This window comes from Gobius niger (genome assembly GCF_951799975.1).
Source record: "Gobius niger genome assembly, chromosome: 13".
Classification (NCBI taxonomy): domain Eukaryota; kingdom Metazoa; phylum Chordata; class Actinopteri; order Gobiiformes; family Gobiidae; genus Gobius; species Gobius niger.
In genome coordinates this window covers 14,853,436-14,873,606 of record NC_136864.1, presented here as the reverse complement: position 1 = coordinate 14,873,606, position 20,171 = coordinate 14,853,436, and the positions used below count along the sequence as shown (strand labels likewise).

Below are 20,171 nucleotides of genomic sequence, written 5' to 3'. Positions count from 1 at the left end.
CCATTTTGTTACCACAAGCTATGCTATGTGCCACTGTGGAACAAGAGAGGTGGAATTGTATCTGTTTATTAGAAGAATATAGCTTGAATGCTGACAGTGAAATAGTAAACTTGGGAACAGGACTGACACAGAGGAATATGATGTAGATGTTGGCTGTCAAACTGCAGATGTAGCAAAAAGCAAAACAAGACGTATTAAAACAGCAGAGACCGAAAACAATCAAGTGTCTTACAACAACTACGTCCAGACCGTATGTTTTATAATGGTTTTCTGGTTCAGTTGTGTCACACTTTTTAATTGGCCCTTGATGCAAGTTCACAGTATTTTGAATACAAATTAGTAGTATTTGCCACCTGCTTGGGCGGACCTCCTGACTAGTCATTTGCAAGTGTCTCTGTGCTCCTCCTGTCTTGAGACTGAGAAGACACTGATAAACAGTGCTGGATAGCGGACAGCACCCAGATTAATTTACATGTTAAGAATAAATAAATGGAATTATTTCATTATTTTGTCAGGCTTTATAAGAAATTGTAGTTTCTCAAAATGCAGTTTCGATCAGGAGTAGGAGCTACAGGGCATATGGAGGAAGTCTCCAAATTATATTTTGCAGGCAATCGTAAAACCAGTAGTCTATTTTAGGGTTTGGTCATCTGGGTTTTTAATATAATATTTGTCTTGTGTTTTTTAGTGTTCCCTCAAGGAACACTAAAAAACAGGAAGGATTATGGGACCTTATCTGCTGCTCTTCAGCAATGCAGTCACAACTCATGGTGGTGTTAGCATTTAACTATTCATAAACTAAAGGGGCAAATAAGAGTCCAAATGGTGACTTAAATTATAGTCGAAGTGAGTTGGTGGGTGAGTTTATAGGGATGATGTGTCCATTTTAACTTTACCTCAGTAAGCAAGGATTCCAAAAAACTATCTCAGATTCCCACTTTCAAATGCTGCAACTATGCACCTGGTCAAAAAAAATAATTATCAATTTGATATGCTTTTCCTGCTTATCTTACTTGTAATACACAACATTTTTGTGTATTATCATTAAACCGACTGCTAACAAGTCTATTTTCCCCCAGGGCTTATATGAGCATCAAAGAGCTGAAGGATGATCTTCAACTGAGTGGCACTGATGCACTGAATGTTTTCTTTGCTAACAACTCAGCGCGTGAGGAGCTAGCCGGAGCAGCTACCTGGCCCTGGGCTAAAGAGGCACTCACGCACCAGGGTGGGCTCATTCTCTGTGATATTAAAGTCATTTGCATGCATTTTTTCCACGTAAAAAATAAATACCCTATATCGCCATATGTTAATGGAGTGAAGTAAGAGTGGCTGATATTTAGAGGCCAAAGTGTCTCAATGTTTGCAAGAACATAGTTAAACTATTCACAAGATACTGCACATAAACTCTATAAACTTTTGATTGTTGGATTTCATTATTTGGATGATATGGTGATATATCAAAGTCCATCTTTCTTTGATTCTTAGTGTCTGTCACGGTTTCTTGTGTGCTCATTTAAAAAGTATTCTTTCCATAACATTTTCTCTTCATATCCGAGCGAGATGTGAGGCTCTATAAGGGCTGGCATAAATTTTTCCAGCACATTGCCTGTTTCCTCCTTTAATCATTAAAGCCTTTTCCACTGGAAAAGACTGATCAACCCTAGAGTAACAGCACAAACAAACAGCAGATCATTGTTGCTATACCTGTGTGCTTTTACTCTAACACTAATGCTAATACTACAACGAAGTAAAACAAACAAGTGCACTATATGTCTTATTTAAATATAGAAACTATAAGTACAGATGGATTTTACCAGGAGCTGCTTACCTTGTGTTCATTCACAAAAGAAAGGATGACAAACAGTGCCTGTAGCATGTGTCTTAATAACTTTGTTGTTTGTTTGCCTCTAGGTGTTATGTTTCTAATTATGAACCAATAACTCTCAAGTCTTTTCCTGGTAGTATCACAATCGCTTTACCACAAGAGACCTCTTATCTCTTATCTCAATCAGGAATCTTGGAAACCATAGATAAAGTTAATGTGAACAAATTGGATTTGGTTGGTTCCCCTTTAGCTTGTTGTGCACTGGTGTTGTTCTGTTTAGTTCTGGCTAAGACAAAGACATAGGGACAATCTTGTAATATCAAATGTTTGTAACTTTGTGATTATAGCAAGTTATTTATGGTGCTCCACAAGTTTAGCAATCTATATATAATTTATTGTGATTTTGATTTTGTAGGTGGCATGGTATTGAATCCATCCTACTTTGGGACAGCAGGACACCATAACACTATGATCCATGAGATGGGGCACATCTTTGGTCTTTATCACGTTTTCAAAGGTGTCAGTGAAAGGGACTCCTGTGATGACCCCTGTCAGGTAACTCCCCCTGACTGTCAAACCTAATTACTAAAACTGTGACTTTTGACCATGAAACATATTGCTTACTCTCAAAACTGTCTGTGGGTTCAGGAAGTATCCATGCCTTCTATTCATTCTTTTGTTATTATGTTGAAGTCTAAAACCAACACTCCACACCAACTTTTATGAATGTTCATAACAGCATAACTATGAGACCGAATGGATCTGGAGATGGTGGATGCAATATAAATACTTATGTCACTATTGTGGATAAAAAAAAAAAAAAAAAAAGTTTTTTTCCCCCCATAATTATTTTATTTCTATGTTTTTTTGAAAAGTTGTATATTGAAGCAATAGAAAAAACGTATGTCATTATAGTATGATTGCTACAAATAATAGGCTATTAGGCTTTATTTGGCTTTTATGACTACTTTTAACCTTGGTATTTTCTGTAGTACAGCTTAAAATAATAAAAAATAACCACTGTTATACAAACATAGTTTGTATAACGATGGTTATTTGTTTGACATAACACCGGCAGAAGGTGCATCTCATTTGCTCTGGTAACCAGAGAAGCAGAGCAAGATGTAACACAGATCTCTTCGTATGATGTTTATTGGAGTGTGGGCTGGACAACACAGTTCAACACTAAAAATAAAAAGTTGATTTGTCTGAAATACCCTTCAAAAGAAGTCTGAGAACTGTCTGAACCATCTGGTTATTACTATAATCTCTAAACCTCTATAACATGGTTTTCATGGTTATTTCAGGAGACCACCCCATCTATGGAGACTGGAGACCTGTGTGCTGACACTGCCCCCACTCCCAAGTCCAAAGTCTGTCATGATCCCGGAGCCGTGAACGACACCTGTGGGGTCACCACTTACCAAGATACACCTTTTAGCAACTACATGAGCTACGCAGGCGAGTGGATTGTTTTGTCTCTCTCTAAACGTGAGCAACTTGTGGTTATGTGAGAGGCTGTTGATTCAAATATCTGGCTAGCCTTAAACACATTTTTGTGGAAAGTATGTTCTCTGGTTTTCCTAATTCACAACCAAAGATGTAGACTGATGACTCTGCTTTACAAGAATTTTCAAACTACAAAAAGAAGGAAATGTCAAGATTAGACCCTCTTGCAATGATCAAAATAGAACCCAGACTGTATAGCTAAAGGAGTAAAACCTTTATACTTATGCTGCGGGATGTTATCATTTTAACGAAAACAATATGTTTCCATGTACTTTAGATGACAACTGCACCAACCACTTCACTCCTAACCAGGTGGCTCGGATGCACTGTTATCTGGATCTGGTTTATCAGAGGTGGACGACGATTCCCCAGCCTTCACCTGTTCCTATGTCTCCGATAATAACAGCTCAGACACAGAGATCAGTGTCTCTCTACTGGTTAGCCCCGTTAAGTGGAGCACTCTATCAAAGGTAATTGCAGTCATTTCTAAGTAAGGCAATCACAGGTTTGGCTGTAATGGTTACAAGTAATAGATGGTTTTCTCTTTTTGTAGTTCCACATTAGGTCTTTCTGGAGTGGACTGTGGAGACTGTGAGAGTGATGGTGTCTTTCATCAGTATGCCTTTGATGCCTCCTCTCCTCGCGTCTGTGACACCTCCGGATACTGGACCCCTGAAGAAGCAGTCGGTCAGTAACAACACATGCCATACAATTGGGTGTACAATACTTAAACCACTACTTCTGGCCAGAAAACCACAATTGCAGCTTTCCTGCACCGGGTCGGAGCACCAATACACACTAGTGGATTCCCGAAGAAGAAGCTAACAGGCTAACGGGCAAAGCTAGCTGCGGGATAACACCACTTAAACAGTATTTACAGCCAAGTTTGAGTGAAAAAAAAAAAACTGTATTATGTAATTGGATGTGCAATATCCCTCTCTCCCTTTGTCTTCTCTGTCAGCGTAGTATTTACTCTCACGGACAAATGATGAGTAAAAAAACGCAACATGCTACAACACCTGCAGTGGCGCTTATGGCCACTAGGGGCACGAGTTACTTAGTACTGCTTTAACTCACTGACATAAAAAAAAAAAAAAAGAAATACAACAAGAAACGAGCCACCGTAAAGTTAACCCTATATGAAATATACCACTATTGCCTTTGTGAAAAATCAATGTGGAAAGCATATGTTTAAAACAGACCTTACATTTTGCTTTATGAATATGTTTTATTTAGTTGATCTGAATCCACATCTACTGAAGCGTTTATCGAGTAGTTATTGATGCCCTTTGGTCAAACTTCCACTACTGTTTGTTGTTAGCTGTACTGTAGTCCCTATACATAACTACCCCAAACTCTTCACCTCCCTGTAAATCTCAGGTGCGTGCAAGCCTAATAGCTGCTGGAAAAGGGAAAAGACGAAAAACATTAAATGATAATTGCCCTCAGCCACAGACCTGTGTCTCTGCTTTGGCCGAAGTGAGAACAAGGATTATTAGGCATCTAAGCCTCGACTCTGGGTAATGTTTGGGTGCTGTTCAAATCCCCTCCATAAACAGCGCACTATAGAACTGTAATGGTGTGAACATGTGGTCCTTGTTATGCTAATCATTTTTGCCAAAGCTTTTGATGTGTTTCAAGAAAATGCAACACAAATGGAAAACAAACATCAGCGTAAAAAAAAAAAAGGCAAAAGAAATGTGAATGACTGTACAATAACACTTTCCGTTGCTTCCGTGGAAACTCGACCCAAATATGTGGAAATCCTGTGCTGGAATTTCTCCTTTGAAAACAAGCGGCCGGACGACCAGGGGGGATTACGAGTCCCGCTCTTTGGCTGTGGGATCGTAATGATGATAAAGAGTCAATTACAGTCTTATTCTAAACAGGGCCGTGCACACACAGGAGGAGACAGGCTGTCTGCTGGCTTCCCCACTCTCTCCGCTCTGCGCGCACTTTCACACATGATAATGCCCAGGACCGCTCCGCCGGCCACAACATGTACATATCTGACCTACAGGGAGAAAACCAAGAATGTGATGTGTTCAATCTCTGGGGTAGTTTCCACATTGATTTGTCGCACTCACTTCCACTTTAATAACAGTTCAGCATTGCATTAGAAGAAGATAAAATGAACAGAAAACAGACCGAATGCACACATCTTAGAAATTAGTATGTTTTTTATATGGTCATAATATCATGAACAAAGTTGAGAAATATTAGAAAGAATAAATCGTTTTAAATGCTATGCCAGAAGGGATACGGGAAAGAGTTGTGCCTGCCTGCATTACTTCAGTAAATGAATTACATATAAAGTCCTTCTAGCAATTTGGCCTTGTTTATAGACACTATACTCTTTTAATTATCCTATTTGGTAACTGGCACGGGATTTCAATGCATAAATATTAAACCTACACCTCATCTAGCATATGGCTTTACTTTAAAAAAAATACCCAATAATAACACCATGGTTACTGGATTTCCGCTTGGTAATTAAAGATAATTTAACTATTAACACTTGGCTAAAGGTAACACTGTTTGCTTACTGCAGTCTTTTGACTAATGGGCATGTCTTGACTGTACCCTGCAGGCCCCCCTGACGTGGAGCAGCCATGCGAGCCCAGCCTGCAGGCCTGGAGTCCTGAGCTGAGCCTCTATGACACCAACGTGACGTCTCCGTGTCCTGAGACAGAGGGTTGCACGCTCACCCTTGACTTCCTTCACCCTGTAGTGCCTCACAGCCTCACTCTGTGGGTCACCTACATCTCTACAAGTAGGTCTCATTTATGTCCCCAAGATCTCAACTAGACCTATTACATTCGACGTATCTTGTCAAATTCTCTCACCATGCTCAGTGGTGTAGGGCTTAATATGTACTGGATTTTCCGGACTATAAGTTGCGCCGGAGTATAAGTCACACCAGCCAAAAAATGCATAATGAAGAAGAAGAAAGCATATATAAGCCGCTCCGGAGTACAAGTCGCACTAGCCTTTGCATCAACCTGGGCATAGAGGCCTTACTGCAACATTGACAAGCCTCTCCCGGCAGCACGTTGTTCATCGAGTTTCAGCCTGTGATTAGCTTTTTTGTTTTCTTAATTGCAATAAGATTAACCTCTGCTTTTCGCCAATCCCTCACAAGTTTCTCGCTCATTCTACTGCTCGAGTACAGTTTTTTAAATCTTCAGTGATACAGGAGTAGCAGATACTGGTACACAAGCCTAGAGTGCCTTCTAGTGGCTGTCAGTGTGAAAATAGCAAACATTGTGGGATTATACATTTGGATATATAAGTTGCACCTGAGTATAAGTTGCACCCGAAGCCAAACTATGAAAAACGTGCGACTTATAGTCCGGAAAAATCTGTAGTCACAACTGCCCTGGGGTAGACTGGTATTCGAACCACTGACCTGTGGATCAAACACTACCCCCCCCTTGTCTTTTAGAGGTACATGTGGAAGAACATGTGAGCCTTTGTACCTCTGACAATCTGACTCTTCCCCATGTGTTAGACAATCCGGCCATTGCTGACATCGAGCTGATCACAGGGAGAGGAGCTGCCATCCGTCTGGGCCCGCAGCACGTCTTTTGTGACATGCCCCTCACGCTGCGCCTCAACACCAACAGCGCTGCAGTGGAGGCTGTTAGACTCAGCACGTTTGATGAGAAAATGGAGATCGATGCGGTCATGCTGTCTTCCGGCCCTTCCAACCCACTGTGCGCTGGGTGCAAGCCTCTGCTTTACCGAGTCCACCGTCAACCACCTTTTTCCAAAGTCCCACCAGCTCAGAGACAGCAGACGTTCACTGACAGGTAAATGAAATGTCTAGTCTGTTTGAGTTAAATAGACAAATTAGTCAAAAAGGATCAGTGCACAGATGAACAGAGCTACAGTATCTGATTTAGAGCAAAGCACGTCAAAAATCGTACCTCCAAAAAACAGTTCTTTCAGCTGAGAATGTGTAAAAACAAATCCTGGACCTTTGTTTAACTTCAGTGAACAGTGCTTCAGACAACGCAGGAATATTAACTAGCTAGCCTCCCAAGCATGGCACTAGCAAGCGTTTTGACCTCCTATATGAGACTGACCTACTACGCTAACAAGGCAGCTATACATAAGAACTAAAGGTGTTATATTCATGTGACATTATATAACTCAAAGCCCACAGCTCAGCAATGAGGCTGAGGACAAGTGAGAATTATGTGGACCTTTCACATGAAACAATAATTTGCACAAAGTTTAATGAACAATCAAAGGTGAAAATGGTAGTGCAGCAGTTAGCGCTCGTGCTTCACAGCTAGAAGGTCCCAGGTTCGATTCCCACCTGCACGGGGCCTTTCTGTGTGGAGTTTTCATGTTCACCGCGTGTCTGCGTAGGTTTCCTCTGGGTACGTATGATAGGCTCCCCTCTGGGACCAGGACTCCCCTAAAAAAGAGATTCTTAATCTCAACGGGACTTTTCGGGTTAAGTAAAGATAAAAAAAATAATTTCATATTGAGTGCCTTGGGGTGGGACTGCAGCATGGGACAAAGCATGGTTCCATATGCTGAATCAGTAGGCAAATCACTGCAGATGTAAGGCTGTTTATCCAATCATAAAATCGCTCTACTTTATTGTTTTATTTTAATCGGACCCCCCTGAAAGCAGGGAATTCTACCATTTTGGCTATGTTGAAAGATACATAAAGTTTGAGTTTGAGGTGTGAATATGAGCCAATGTGGAGACAGAATTAAAGCCTTTAAATGTGAACCAAATGTGAGATCAAAATAAACTGAAACAAGATGGAGAAAGAGTGAAGTCAATTATTGTACATTGTGTCTGATTGATAAAAATACATGTTTGTTTTCATATTACCTCCCAATCAAATATTTATAAAGGGGTTGGCTGGGAGTAATCTGACACACGTTTCGGCAAAGGACTGATGACGAGTAGATGTTAGTCATATGTTCAGGAATACATAGAATCAGGATGTTTTTAATGGACAAACAAGAGCTAAAGTTACACGGACTTCCTGCTGTATGGCTGTCAGGTCACTGGATACCACAAGGTTACAGACCAAAGCGCTGTGGGCACAGGCCTGGTTTTGTTCCAATAATCCTAAGAGATATGTTGATTGGTTGTGGACATACAGCGATATTGAATCCTTCCTTTGTTCATAATCTTTGATATTGTCAAAAGAAAAACACAGATGAAGCTTTTTTATTCTACAGGAGACTTTATTTACCATGAGTGAGGGTCCCAGAACACTCAAGACAACGCTACCATTCAAGCTATACGTCCACTGGTGTAGCTTATTATAAACTGTGATCATGCAGTTCATAGTTATCCAAAAACAAAAAGGAGGACAGAAGATGGCATTGGTTTGTGCAGCAAATTGAAACTTCATTAGTACGTGAATAACTCTTAATGATACTCCTGAAGAAGTATCATTTAACTACACGATATTTCACCTGTTTTCACAACTAAAAACAAAGTACAGAAGTTACTGATGAATGTTAAAAGTTGAGAAATAAAAAAAATAAAATAAAAAAAGACTACAACTGGTCAAAGAAAGAATGCCATAAAATGTGATGTGCACAAAATCGTAGGTCATGGATTGGTTAATGATTTCCCCGCTTTGTGACCAGCTCAGTCCAGCCAGGTGTCCAGTATAAGTACACAGTCCAGGTGGAAGCCGAAAATGTTGTAAGTGATGAGTCCCCTCCGCTGCTGTACATCCGCGGACAGCCGCACTGTGGAGACGGCTTCATACAGGGGTCAGTTCTTTGCACAAATTACACTGTATTGGCTATTGTCGAAGCCCGGTCACTGCTAATGGCTCTGTTTCATTTAGGTCTGAGGAATGCGATGACAGTAATCTGCTGGATGGAGACGGCTGCTCCAAGAAATGCCACAAAGAGACGGGCTTCAACTGTAAAGGTTGGAAGATGTTTTGATATTTGAAAAAACAAAGGCACAGCTTTTTTTTTTCTTTTAAAGGAACTGTGTGTATTGTTAAAAAGCTATTTTAATAACAAAACAAATAGGCTCACGTTTTTACCACATGTTTTTGCAGTTGGGTCTAGCTTCATGTCTCTCACCAGGTCAATCCCTGCCGTGAGTGAGGCGAATACTCTCCTTTCACAATAAAAGACATTATGACTAGTGAGGAAAACAATTTGGCAAAAACAGCTTTTACAAATTGGAACACTTAAACCCAATTATTCAATTGCTGGTCTTAGTCATGGACAGAATATTTGTTTGGGTTTCCTAGCTCAAAACTCTTGCTTAACCCTTACCTTTCCAAACAGGCAGCTGTGGACATTAACATACGGCTTGGGGGGAGCTAAATAATGAATTTGTATGTCATAAGAACCCAAAACATGCGCAAAAGGCAATCCCTGCAGCTACAGTATGTAATCGTGACCAATTCACTACCCAAGACCTATTGATCAGTCTCGTGGGGTGTGACCTTTTTGATTCTTTTATTCTTACCAAATTCACCGTCTCTATCAAGGGCCTTCTCTGCTTTGATCACACACTTAGGAATGGCCGTGTCTGTCCTGCAGCTGTCCAGATGTTATTGAGAACAACTCTGAAGGGTTAGGAGAATATTTGCTGCGTTACGGACTGTAATTAACTTATGGTATCACACTGGTTTTGACAGACTCATGCGGAGTTGACTATTATCAATGCATTGTTAACAGTGCGCAAAAGGCCCTTAATAATGCCTGGCACCAAAGCAGAGCAGGAAGTGGTAACTGCATTGCTCTTCTAATCTTTTAGGATAAAACAGCTTAAATGTGCAACATGTAATGTGTGTTACAAATACGGGGGTTTCCGTGGGGAATTAAAAGTCATTACATGAATTGTGCCAAAATCAAGGCCTTAAATGTCATTAAAAAGCATTCAGTTGGCTTCAAACTGGCATTATTTCTAAATTTATTGAAAGATTTTGAATTTTTTTTTTTACTGTAGGCTATAAATTTGTCTAGAATATCACACATTTACCAAATTGTTATTGCCTGCTTTGTCCAATTCTCTTTCCTATGTTGTATGAAATGTTGAGTGGGCATTAAAACGGCATTAAAAAGCATTACATTTGACATACTGTGCTTCTGCGTGTTTAAACCCTGAAATATATACATTCTTTCTTGCATCAATGAGCTTTTTTGGTGTTTACTTACACCAAAGTATATTTCTGTTAGGGAAAGGAAAAACCAACAAAGTGGTTGTGAAATTCACTCTCTGAATTTATATGAGCAGATATACAGTGGAGTAATAATTACTTAACTTAAGCACGGATTTGCAGTATGTCATCCCCTTTATTCTTCCAAAGTTAGGCCTCTGGGTCAAATAAAACCAAATGCTGCCGGGGGGAGTCTTTTCATCATTCCAGAGTGGTTCATTAATCCTCACAGAAAACAAAAGTATTTTTGGACCCAGACTAGCGTGTGAGGGTCTGACCTTATGTGTTAAGTTTTGGAGCTTTTTGGACTATCGAGTGTCCATTTATCTTTTACACATGATGATTCAGTTTTCACCTGGTCACTGTAAATATTGTAGCGCCCTGTGTGGGATCAATCACGCCAAGTCCCATATTTCCCGCTCAGAATATTAATATCACAAATATGGCTGACTGGCTGAGTGAGTACAGCTAACATTAAAAGGGGCCAATGAAAATACTGAGTTGATTTGTTTTACTGACATCATGGATTGGAGGCTACAATGTTGGATAACTTTGCTTTCTGCCGGATGAAGAATCAACCGTCACTTTTATGAATCAATATTGTCTTGTGTTTTGAAGGTGAACCCAGTCAGTGCTATGTTTTTGATGGTGATGGCGTGTGTGAAGAGTTTGAGCGCGGCTCCAGTGTACAGGACTGTGGATATTTTACGCCTTTAGGCTACAATGATCAATGGGCATCAACTGCGACTGCCTCCCACCAGGACCCCTACAAGTGTCCCGCACGCTCGGTCACAGGGGAGCCAGACCTCAACAAGGTAAAGTGTACAAAGCTTCAACTGAGACCTGATATTAACCCAGTGGGGGGAAAACAACTTAAACAGGACATACTTTAGGCTTTATTATTGTCAAAGCCTAGCATTTAGCAGTTTACTTTGGTTTAGTTTCTTAATGGCATTCTTGGCTCTCTTTTGACTCCACCCTTGGGACTATTTAAACCTTCTACTTTGGAGTCATAGTTAGACTTCAATGACCATTACCACCACAATGTGTTGAGAGTTTATGTCTCCAGTTACTGGTGGTAAATACACTTTTCAACTCTACACTAGGACTTATTAGGAGAGCACTAATAGTTTATAGTTTATTAATGGAGCGCCCATTAAAATGTACTTTAGATTTTCATGTCTTGTCTAATGACACGAGTTCAGTCCTATTTTGAAACAGCATAAGTTATGAAAATGTAATCTCTGCATTTGACCCATCCTCAAACCGCTGGGGCAACCTGTAGGAAAGGTGAGAAGTCAGCGTAGACAGGTGCTCGGGGACCCATTTTCTCCAGATGTGCAGCCAGGCTAATTGTCAGAAAAACACCTGGCTGGAGGATTAAAGGGATATTTTGGGATTTTTAACATAGGGCCTCATTTCCTAGTTATCCAGAGTGTTGTTGATTTCTAGTGTGTACATATATTATATATATATATATATATATATATATATATATATATATATATATATATATATATATATATATATATATATATATATATATATATATATATATATAAAAGAGTCTATTGGTTCTAGGCTAGTGCATGTCTATGGTAACTAGTAGCCTGCAATAAAAACAGTCTGACCCAAGCACAGTACACCTGTGTCAAATCACTTACAACACCAGACAACTGATATAATATAAATGTCTGTGTTGACTGAATAATGTTTTAAATATAACCATTTTGCATTTAAAAAACATATATTTGAGCAGCATCAGCTTACTGGTTGTAAGCTACACAGTGGCGGAGTGATCTGCTAAGTTACCGGATCTACAGTAGTTTGTTTGCCTGCAGCTGGCATAACTACACGTGCAATTCACAAAGGAGCTTTCTACAAATCAGATATGGCAACGTTTGGAGGACTACCCCATGATTTTGAAGAGCTTTTTAATGCAGGCTACTAGTTATTATAGACATGGCACTAGCCTAGCACTTACCTAGCACCACTAATCTCTTCAAATATAAGGACTGCGTGAATTAAAATAAATAAATAAAAAATCTCCAGAAATCAACAACACTCTGGATAACTAGGAAATGAGGCCCTATGTAAAAAAAAAAATCCTGAAATATCCCTTTAACCAATTGTACATGTTTTTAGTGGTAGGGGACACTGGAGTACCCGGAGGAAACCTACGGACATGGGGAGAACATGCAACATCGGGAGAACACCATTTTTTGTCTACAAAACATTTAACAATAGTGATAGTGTATATTTGATTATTTTCATAACAAGCAACTATGCAACTAACAAACAAAAATACCCACACTGTTTTCTGTGAGTGCGAGATCAGGTGCAACTGTGCCCTCTTAATTATTCCTGAACAAAGTGTTCCTGCTGTAATCCGAAAACCTTCAACATCATCCAAGTCCATAATGGCTGGCACCAACGCACTGCAGGCATTGGTAACCACAAATTCCGAATAATCTTTAAGGCATTGGTCACCATTTATGTTTTCCAGATTTATTGGAAGGGCTTGGCCTGGAGGCTGGACAGTCCGTGTAGCATAATTACTACGTAGTAAGACATCGAAAGTATCCATTCTACTGTTGGCTTCTACGGAGAAAAACAAAACACTAACATTGCTGACTAAAAGTGAAAAAGGCAGGACGGAAACCAGGACTACTCAGAACTAAAGAGAACTAGCCACCTCTTATTTTTTCTCTGCAGCCATTTTCAAAAACCTTTTATTCATGGAAAGAATTTTCAAAGAGACCGAATTTTTTATATCTTTTGAGTTGATCCCAAGTTCTTCTGCCTCTGAACATCGCTTCCATAAATAAAGGATTGCTGCATTTTTTAGAATTGAAAGCATTCTTATTTTACAATCATTTTTGACATCCGTACCAGATGCAAGTAACGCAAGTAAAGTCAGTTCAGATTTGATAGAGCATTTTGATTTTGTGTAAGTAAACTGTGCTGGCTGACTGGCTGCTGAAGACATGAGTGAAAAGGAAAAGCTCAGCTCGTAAAGTTGAAGGACGTTCTGGCAGAACTTTGAGTGAAAAGTCTTATCATGGACTTCCAGCTAATCCTAAGGCTGTCTTTCCTATTTACAGCTTCAGTGCAGTGCGCAACAGACAGATGTCATAAATCACACACAAGCCCCAACCCCTGGTGCACACAAGAAATAATGCACTAATAGATGTTAGGAAGGGCATTACGGCTGCAATAATAAAGATACAATGCTCTGGCTTGGGGAGGTGCAAATTACACAACTTTAAATAATAGACTGAATATCGTATATACAGTGTATCAGCATTGGTTTAGCATTCTGTTCCCCTTTAAAATAATGTATGTTATTTGTATGAAGTTGTGTAGACCTCAACACCTGGACTTGGGTGACAGACCTCGCAGTGGAGCCTGGTTCCCCTGTACCGCTCCAGACGACAGCAACGACTTGGACCGCACTTACTGGCTCAAGGTAAAGGCCATCAATACTTTTAAAAGTACCTTTTTCAAACCTTATGGGATCTGTGAGTCATTTGTGAACAGGACCATTTCTAGTCTGCTGAATTATTAGACAGAATCAGCAGGTGGGAAAATATGTACATTTGGGTGGGCTTAGCTCTTGCTTGAGCCGCCCTGTTTGTGAAACATGCCTGTTTTGATTGCTAATATGAAAGCCCACAATTATCACGGTCCATTTACTTATAATTTACCATCTGACTCAACCAACTAAATGACAACTGAAAATAGTGTCTGATGGATGGTGACAAATTGATTCCAGACATATTGTTAACTGGCCTAACTGAACTGAACTGTCCAAAGTAGAAACATATTAACTTTACTATTATTGTTGAAATAAACTCAGTGCCTAAATATCTAATCCTTGCTCCTTATAAATCCTGTCTTTCCATCTCTGGTTTGTGTTTGGTTTGTGTGTTTTGAGGACTGTTGCTATCATTTCATAGTTTCCACGACCACTGCTCCCGCACTGGGCTCAGCGGGTCCAGAAAGTGAAGGCGAGCTGTTGATACCACTGATTCTTGTCTGTCATGTCTGGGATTATCAGGCTCTTTACAGTTGTCAGATTGGTGCTGTCTTTTCTGTGCATACTCTCAGCATTTCCACAATTTTACCCATCTTTCCATTTCGTACCACTTTAATGCTCACCCTATTTATCAGGACCAACTATTTTGATAATCCACCCTCCATCCACAAAAAGTATTTTTAGATACAGTTAATATGTCGAGGAGAGACTTAAACAGACACAGATGTTTTAGATGCAATAAGATATTGTATAGAATCCTGTTGCTGGGACTCAGGGAGCAATTTTACACACAGCCTCACTTAGATTTTTACTTAAATTCTTCTATACAACTTACAAATTTCCGTTTTTGTCCACAAATTTCAGGTGGGATTTCCTCATCCTGGCGTAGCAGCTTCTGTCATGGTGTACCTGGGCTCAGATGGTTCTTGGTCTGGGGAACAATGTCGAAGAACAGCACAGATTCTACTGTCTGATACAACTGGGAAGAACCACTCTCTAGGTACTAGAAATTACTGTTTATTATACGGATGCACCGATCCAATACTGGTATCGGATATCTGAGCTGATACTGGCAAAATCAGGTATCGGCTACAAATGTCTGATACTGAACCCATACCTGTTTTGGCTCTTAATGTTTACAAACAAAACAATCTCAATGATAGCAATCAGCGAGGGGTTTCAAATGCTAGGGTAAAACTAAGGAAAACTATCTTTCTTATCTAAAACGACTGCTGAAACTCTTAAGAGTGTATAAATAACGAAACACTCACATGGTCGCTGATTTGTGCACAGTACATGATGCTTATATTGATCTGTTTTCATCAGGATCTCATGATCTGTCATGCCATCGAAACCCTCTGGTGGTGAATGTGACCCATGACCTCTCTCGGCCGTTCTTCCTCACGTCAGCAGTGATCCTGTTGCTGTCCTCTCCTTCAGTGGCTGTGGCAGGCGTCGCTCTCAGGACCTCCTGCCACTTCAGCACCTTCGCCCTGACTGGGTGCGCATCACAGGGTGGGCTTCCCCACAGCTACTTCTAATTTTACACATGCACAGATGCACATTTTACAATACACTATCGCTGGTCACATTTAGCTAGCTGGGTCAGAGTAAACCTGAACTTTGTATGTGTAGGCTAACCTAATCAGGCTGTCCTCCCCATGTCTGTCTGTCGTAGGTTTCCTCCCCTACCACTGAAAAACATGTGCAATAGGCCAGGATAAATTATCTGTTTGCATGAATGCATGGTGGTGGTCGGAGGGACTGTTGGCACAGATGTGTGCAGTCGCAACAGCGCTTCTTTTAGTCTCCCCCAGGGGAAACTGAACACCACCGAGTATGGAGTGAATGTATAAATGTCTCACGTAAAGCGCTTTGTGACTATGTCTGTGGAAGGCGCTGTATGAAAAAAGTTGTTGTTGCTGAAAACATGTGCTCTGCTGTATCTTTCTGGTAGTCGGCATCAACATCCGATGTGACCATACATATAGTTTGTGGTTTGATCTATGTGTTTGTTTGTTTGCATTTGTTTGTTTTACATTTGTAGTAATGTGTTCTTTTTCCCCTCACAGCTGTTTGAGGCAGCCTTGCCAGTTAGACAGTTGCAGTCCTCCTCAGATAGACCATGCTTCTGTCAGGTAAGACTCGTTTCACTAACAACTACAAATACATATGTGTAGCCACACTTCTGTCAGTCTACCCCAGGGGGAACTGTGGCTACAAACTGTATGTAGCTTCACCACAAGCTATCTCTTTGGGTGACTTGTGTCATGTGAAAGCACTATACAAATAAGATTCCCTATATGTGTGTTTTAGGTGTACAGGGGGAGGAGAGTCTTCGCGCTGCTCTGTCCGATGTCATCGAGGCTACAGCATCAGGTTCCTTAGTGGCAAAGGGGAGCAGTCATATCAGGTGCGTACTCCTACACCCGGCTGAAATAAAGGTGGCTTATGTTTGAGCTCTCAGTCATAAATGAGTTTTGCAGACCTGCAAGGTCAGGTCAGGGGGGGAAGCTGATACCCACAAAACAATGGATGTGAGTGTATAGTAAACTCAGCAGCGCCTATGATAAGGTTAAGTCCTCCTGACTGAAGGAGTATAATTTCAGTGTTTAGCAAAGCCTTCAAAGTGAAAGTCCACTACTCTTAACAGCCAGTTTAGTGTAGTGTTTAAGTCAAGTACATGACAACTTGAACAACCATTCTCTACAAAAAAGTGGATACAAATGTATTTCAGTGAAACTTTCAGATTTCAGAAAACGTAGAATATACTGTTTGATGTGTCTCATTAGTACAATCTTTCTCTTTCCAGAGGGAGGCCAAGTTAGAGTGTTTCCATGGGTCCTGGGATCGTATGGTCCGGTGCCGCCCTGTGGACTGTGGCCTCCCTGACCAGTCCCACGTCTATCACGCCATCTTCAGTTGCCCCTGGGGTACCACTTTTGGGAAACAGTGCTCCTTCACCTGTGGGTCTCCAGCCATCCTGCAGGGTAAAACATACTACTTATGTTAACTTGATCGTACTGAGCTGACATTGCATGATTGTGAAAAAATGGTTGGTCTGTAAATGTATGTCACTATTGGTCCTGTGACTTACTGAATTGTGCAGGATTCATGACCACAACTTAAGAAAAATATCAATAGATTTTATTAATGGACCTTTAAAATGTAACTAGAAGGAGCAAAAATCTATATTTCTTTGCTTCTTTTATATACATTTCTATAGTGACCGTTTTACAACTTTTGATTTGATACAGTCAGTTTTCCCTTCAGCTTCAACCACTGGTAAATCAAGCTTGTTCTTACTGTGCTGCATAACACAGCTGTAATGGGCTCTGAACATCCGCAAAATCACACGGTTTCACAGCTTATAATGTTGCAATGCCATGATTAAGATTAATTATATTTTAGAGACCCAGTAAAAGTATGTTATGATTGTCCATAAAGGCTGACACTCAAACACACTTCATGTGGGGTCATGCAGGCTCAGAAAATATTAGCTTTGGGCAACATTGAAGCCATTCGCTCATAACTTTACTGCAACACAATAAACCAAAAGCCCAATGACCTCAGGAGCAGAAATGAATCAAAGCAGTGAGGGGAAAATTCACATATTTTTATGTCCTGTGTGCACACAGTTATGTTGGTGTGATTATTTTCAGTCAGTATGTCTTAACCCTGAAGAAATATGATTTTATAGATTAAGCAACCAATGAAACACTTCTGCTTGTTCACAAGTCTGTTCTTAACAAAACACATCAGTAAAACATGATCTATTTGGGGAGAAAAACTACTCGGACAAACTATATGAACAAAATGTGATCTTCCTAAAAAATCTGAAAAAAGATTCTCCCGTGTTGTTCCCTGCAGGTGACAGTGACAGGCTGGTGTGTTTGGAGGATGGCCTGTGGTCCTTTCCTGAGGCATACTGTAAGATCGAGTGCCCAGAGGTTCCCATTATCCCCAATGCAGAACTGTTGACAGGAGAGTGCCTTGCTTCAGGGCACGACATCGGTTCTGTGTGCCGGTACAAGTGCAGCCAAGGATACTACGTGACAGGCAGCCTCAAGAACAGACCACGGTGAAGAGTTGTTTCAATCATCATCTAAAGTAGAAGATTACATTCATTTACTTGGGCACATGTTATACCAGATCACAAAGTGTTTTTGACAGAATCAACATCAAAGTGTGTGCAGTGTTTTACTGTGCAGGCCTCTCCATAGTGAAGGAAGTTCCTTCTTTGCCATTTATTTTACAAGTTCACTATTACGCACTACTCCATAAAATCGGTGTCTTTGATTTAGATGTTTTATGCAACAGCCCATTACGACATGACATGTAAACACAACGTGCATCGGGTAAACTGTGAAGCAATGGGTTTAAACGGATGTTTTTGTTCATCAGCTTCAAAAATTGTTCAGTATTTTATAATCTCTCTATAAAGTTTGTGCAGGTTCTAACAAAATGCAGCCATTATCTCGACTATTGGAATCATTAAGAGCCGCTTGTTACTGAACAAAAATAACTTGTTAATGAGATGAAGGTTTGTGTTAGTGTAGACACAGCCCCTGGGCTTGGGCTAAATGGTTCAGAAGACATTGTATCAAATATCACATATGCTCAATTTTACTATCATATACAGTAAGGCTATTAAAACTATACTGTGCAGCCTTTATGTTTTATAGTTTCACTTCATTTGTTGCCAATGTGGTGCACCATTTTATGTTGGCATTCATTTGCAGCTGGGCACCTTTATGGGTTACACTTTCTCAACTATATATATACAATTTTAATAACCTTTATCAACAGCAATTTGGTAGCTTTAAACAAGCATTTTTACTTCAGTCTTCCACATAAAGTACACAATAATGCAAACATTTATTGAGATGAAAAAAAAAAAAAAAAAAGCCAAGAACAGAAAAAAGCAGAATAAGTTATTATTATTTGTGTGCTGTGTTCTGAAATGATGTTTTGTGTGTGCAGGAAGTACTTTAAGTTGGAGTGCTTAATGGAGGGCCAGTGGGAGGAGGCAGGCTGTGAACCTGTGTCCTGCCCTGCTTTACCAGATGTGTTCCAGGGCATGTACACCTGCACCAACAGCCTCTACTATGACAGTCACTGCACCCTGCAATGTCCTGACCCAAAAGAAAGTGTAAGACAGAAACTTGTAGTTTTAAATGATCATCTAAAATTGTATAATTATGAAAAATATAATAAAAAATATGTTTTTGGCTTTTTAACAGAGCGTAATTCATTGCACCAAGGATGGAAAATGGACATCAGCGTTTACAATGTGCTCCAAACTCCAGGGTTCGTGTGACCCTCCTCTTGTACTCAACTCTGTGGAGTACGTCTGTGACCAGGGCGTGAACGTTGGTAAGAGCAACAAGGCAGGTCTTATCGTGTCTAAAGTTCAAAGTTAGGTGGTGCTTTCTATGTGGAACCTACCACATACAGGTCTGGGAGTATTAACATCCTGCCACTGTGCTGCAATTTTATTATTTTATTTTGCCGTTATTTAATCATGTTAGTCCCACTGAGATCCAACATCTCTTTGGGTTAGACCTGGTAGAATAACTGATACAAAATTTCTCCCAGGCTGAGACAATTCAAACTGTTTAATATCCCAAATAATGGTTAAAATAGTTAAAACAACAACAACTTTAACTCTGATATTAAGTGTCATGCTTCATAAAAGTAGAATGCATATTTACACTTTGTATGTACTGTAATTTGTGTGGTTTTAATAAGATATTTATTGATATTCCAAATTACAGTGGTAAATGAAAGCCGAAAAAATACACAGAAATGAAAGTGAATTTGATGGCTTTTAGCAGCATCAAAATGATGCTTGGATGCTTTAGCACTTACCACATGTTTTGTTTAATACTTAATACTATAGCAACTTGGCATTTGTGCTCTAAAAACTCAAGCACAACATCATTCACCAGCCATTGAGCCAAACATATGATTTTTCACTCATATAAAACTGATCTGACATGTCGTGGTGAAAATATTTGTTTTTGCGCGCCGGGAGGAATGTCTTCGCGAGTCTGAAGTAACGCATTGCAAAAAGTCTTCTAAATCAAAGCCTGCCAAAGAGTGTGAACGGCTGATGACAGTCGAT

The 20,171-nt window shown here is 40.1% G+C and overlaps 1 protein-coding gene across 2 annotated transcripts in view; it reads left to right on the top strand.

The window, feature by feature from the left end:
- The window catches only part of pappa2 (pappalysin 2), a 38,140-nt gene that overhangs the window by 6,704 nt on the left and 11,265 nt on the right, over positions 1-20,171 (top strand). The window contains exons 5-23 of one of the 2 annotated variants that reach the window (XM_079569046.1): positions 1,080-1,228; positions 2,244-2,383; positions 3,136-3,289; positions 3,615-3,807; positions 3,891-4,024; positions 5,928-6,110; positions 6,849-7,149; positions 8,966-9,094; positions 9,172-9,257; positions 11,125-11,321; positions 13,865-13,975; positions 14,909-15,044; positions 15,371-15,545; positions 16,117-16,182; positions 16,361-16,457; positions 16,857-17,034; positions 17,915-18,125; positions 19,028-19,196; positions 19,288-19,420. In XM_079569046.1, the coding sequence (XP_079425172.1) occupies positions 1,080-1,228; positions 2,244-2,383; positions 3,136-3,289; positions 3,615-3,807; positions 3,891-4,024; positions 5,928-6,110; positions 6,849-7,149; positions 8,966-9,094; positions 9,172-9,257; positions 11,125-11,321; positions 13,865-13,975; positions 14,909-15,044; positions 15,371-15,545; positions 16,117-16,182; positions 16,361-16,457; positions 16,857-17,034; positions 17,915-18,125; positions 19,028-19,196; positions 19,288-19,420 (2,942 nt within the window). Of the gene's footprint in view, positions 1-1,079; positions 1,229-2,243; positions 2,384-3,135; positions 3,290-3,614; positions 3,808-3,890; positions 4,025-5,927; positions 6,111-6,848; positions 7,150-8,965; positions 9,095-9,171; positions 9,258-11,124; positions 11,322-13,864; positions 13,976-14,908; positions 15,045-15,370; positions 15,546-16,116; positions 16,183-16,360; positions 16,458-16,856; positions 17,035-17,914; positions 18,133-19,027; positions 19,197-19,287; positions 19,421-20,171 lie in introns of those variants that run through there. The other variant, XM_079569047.1, reaches the window with a different exon arrangement.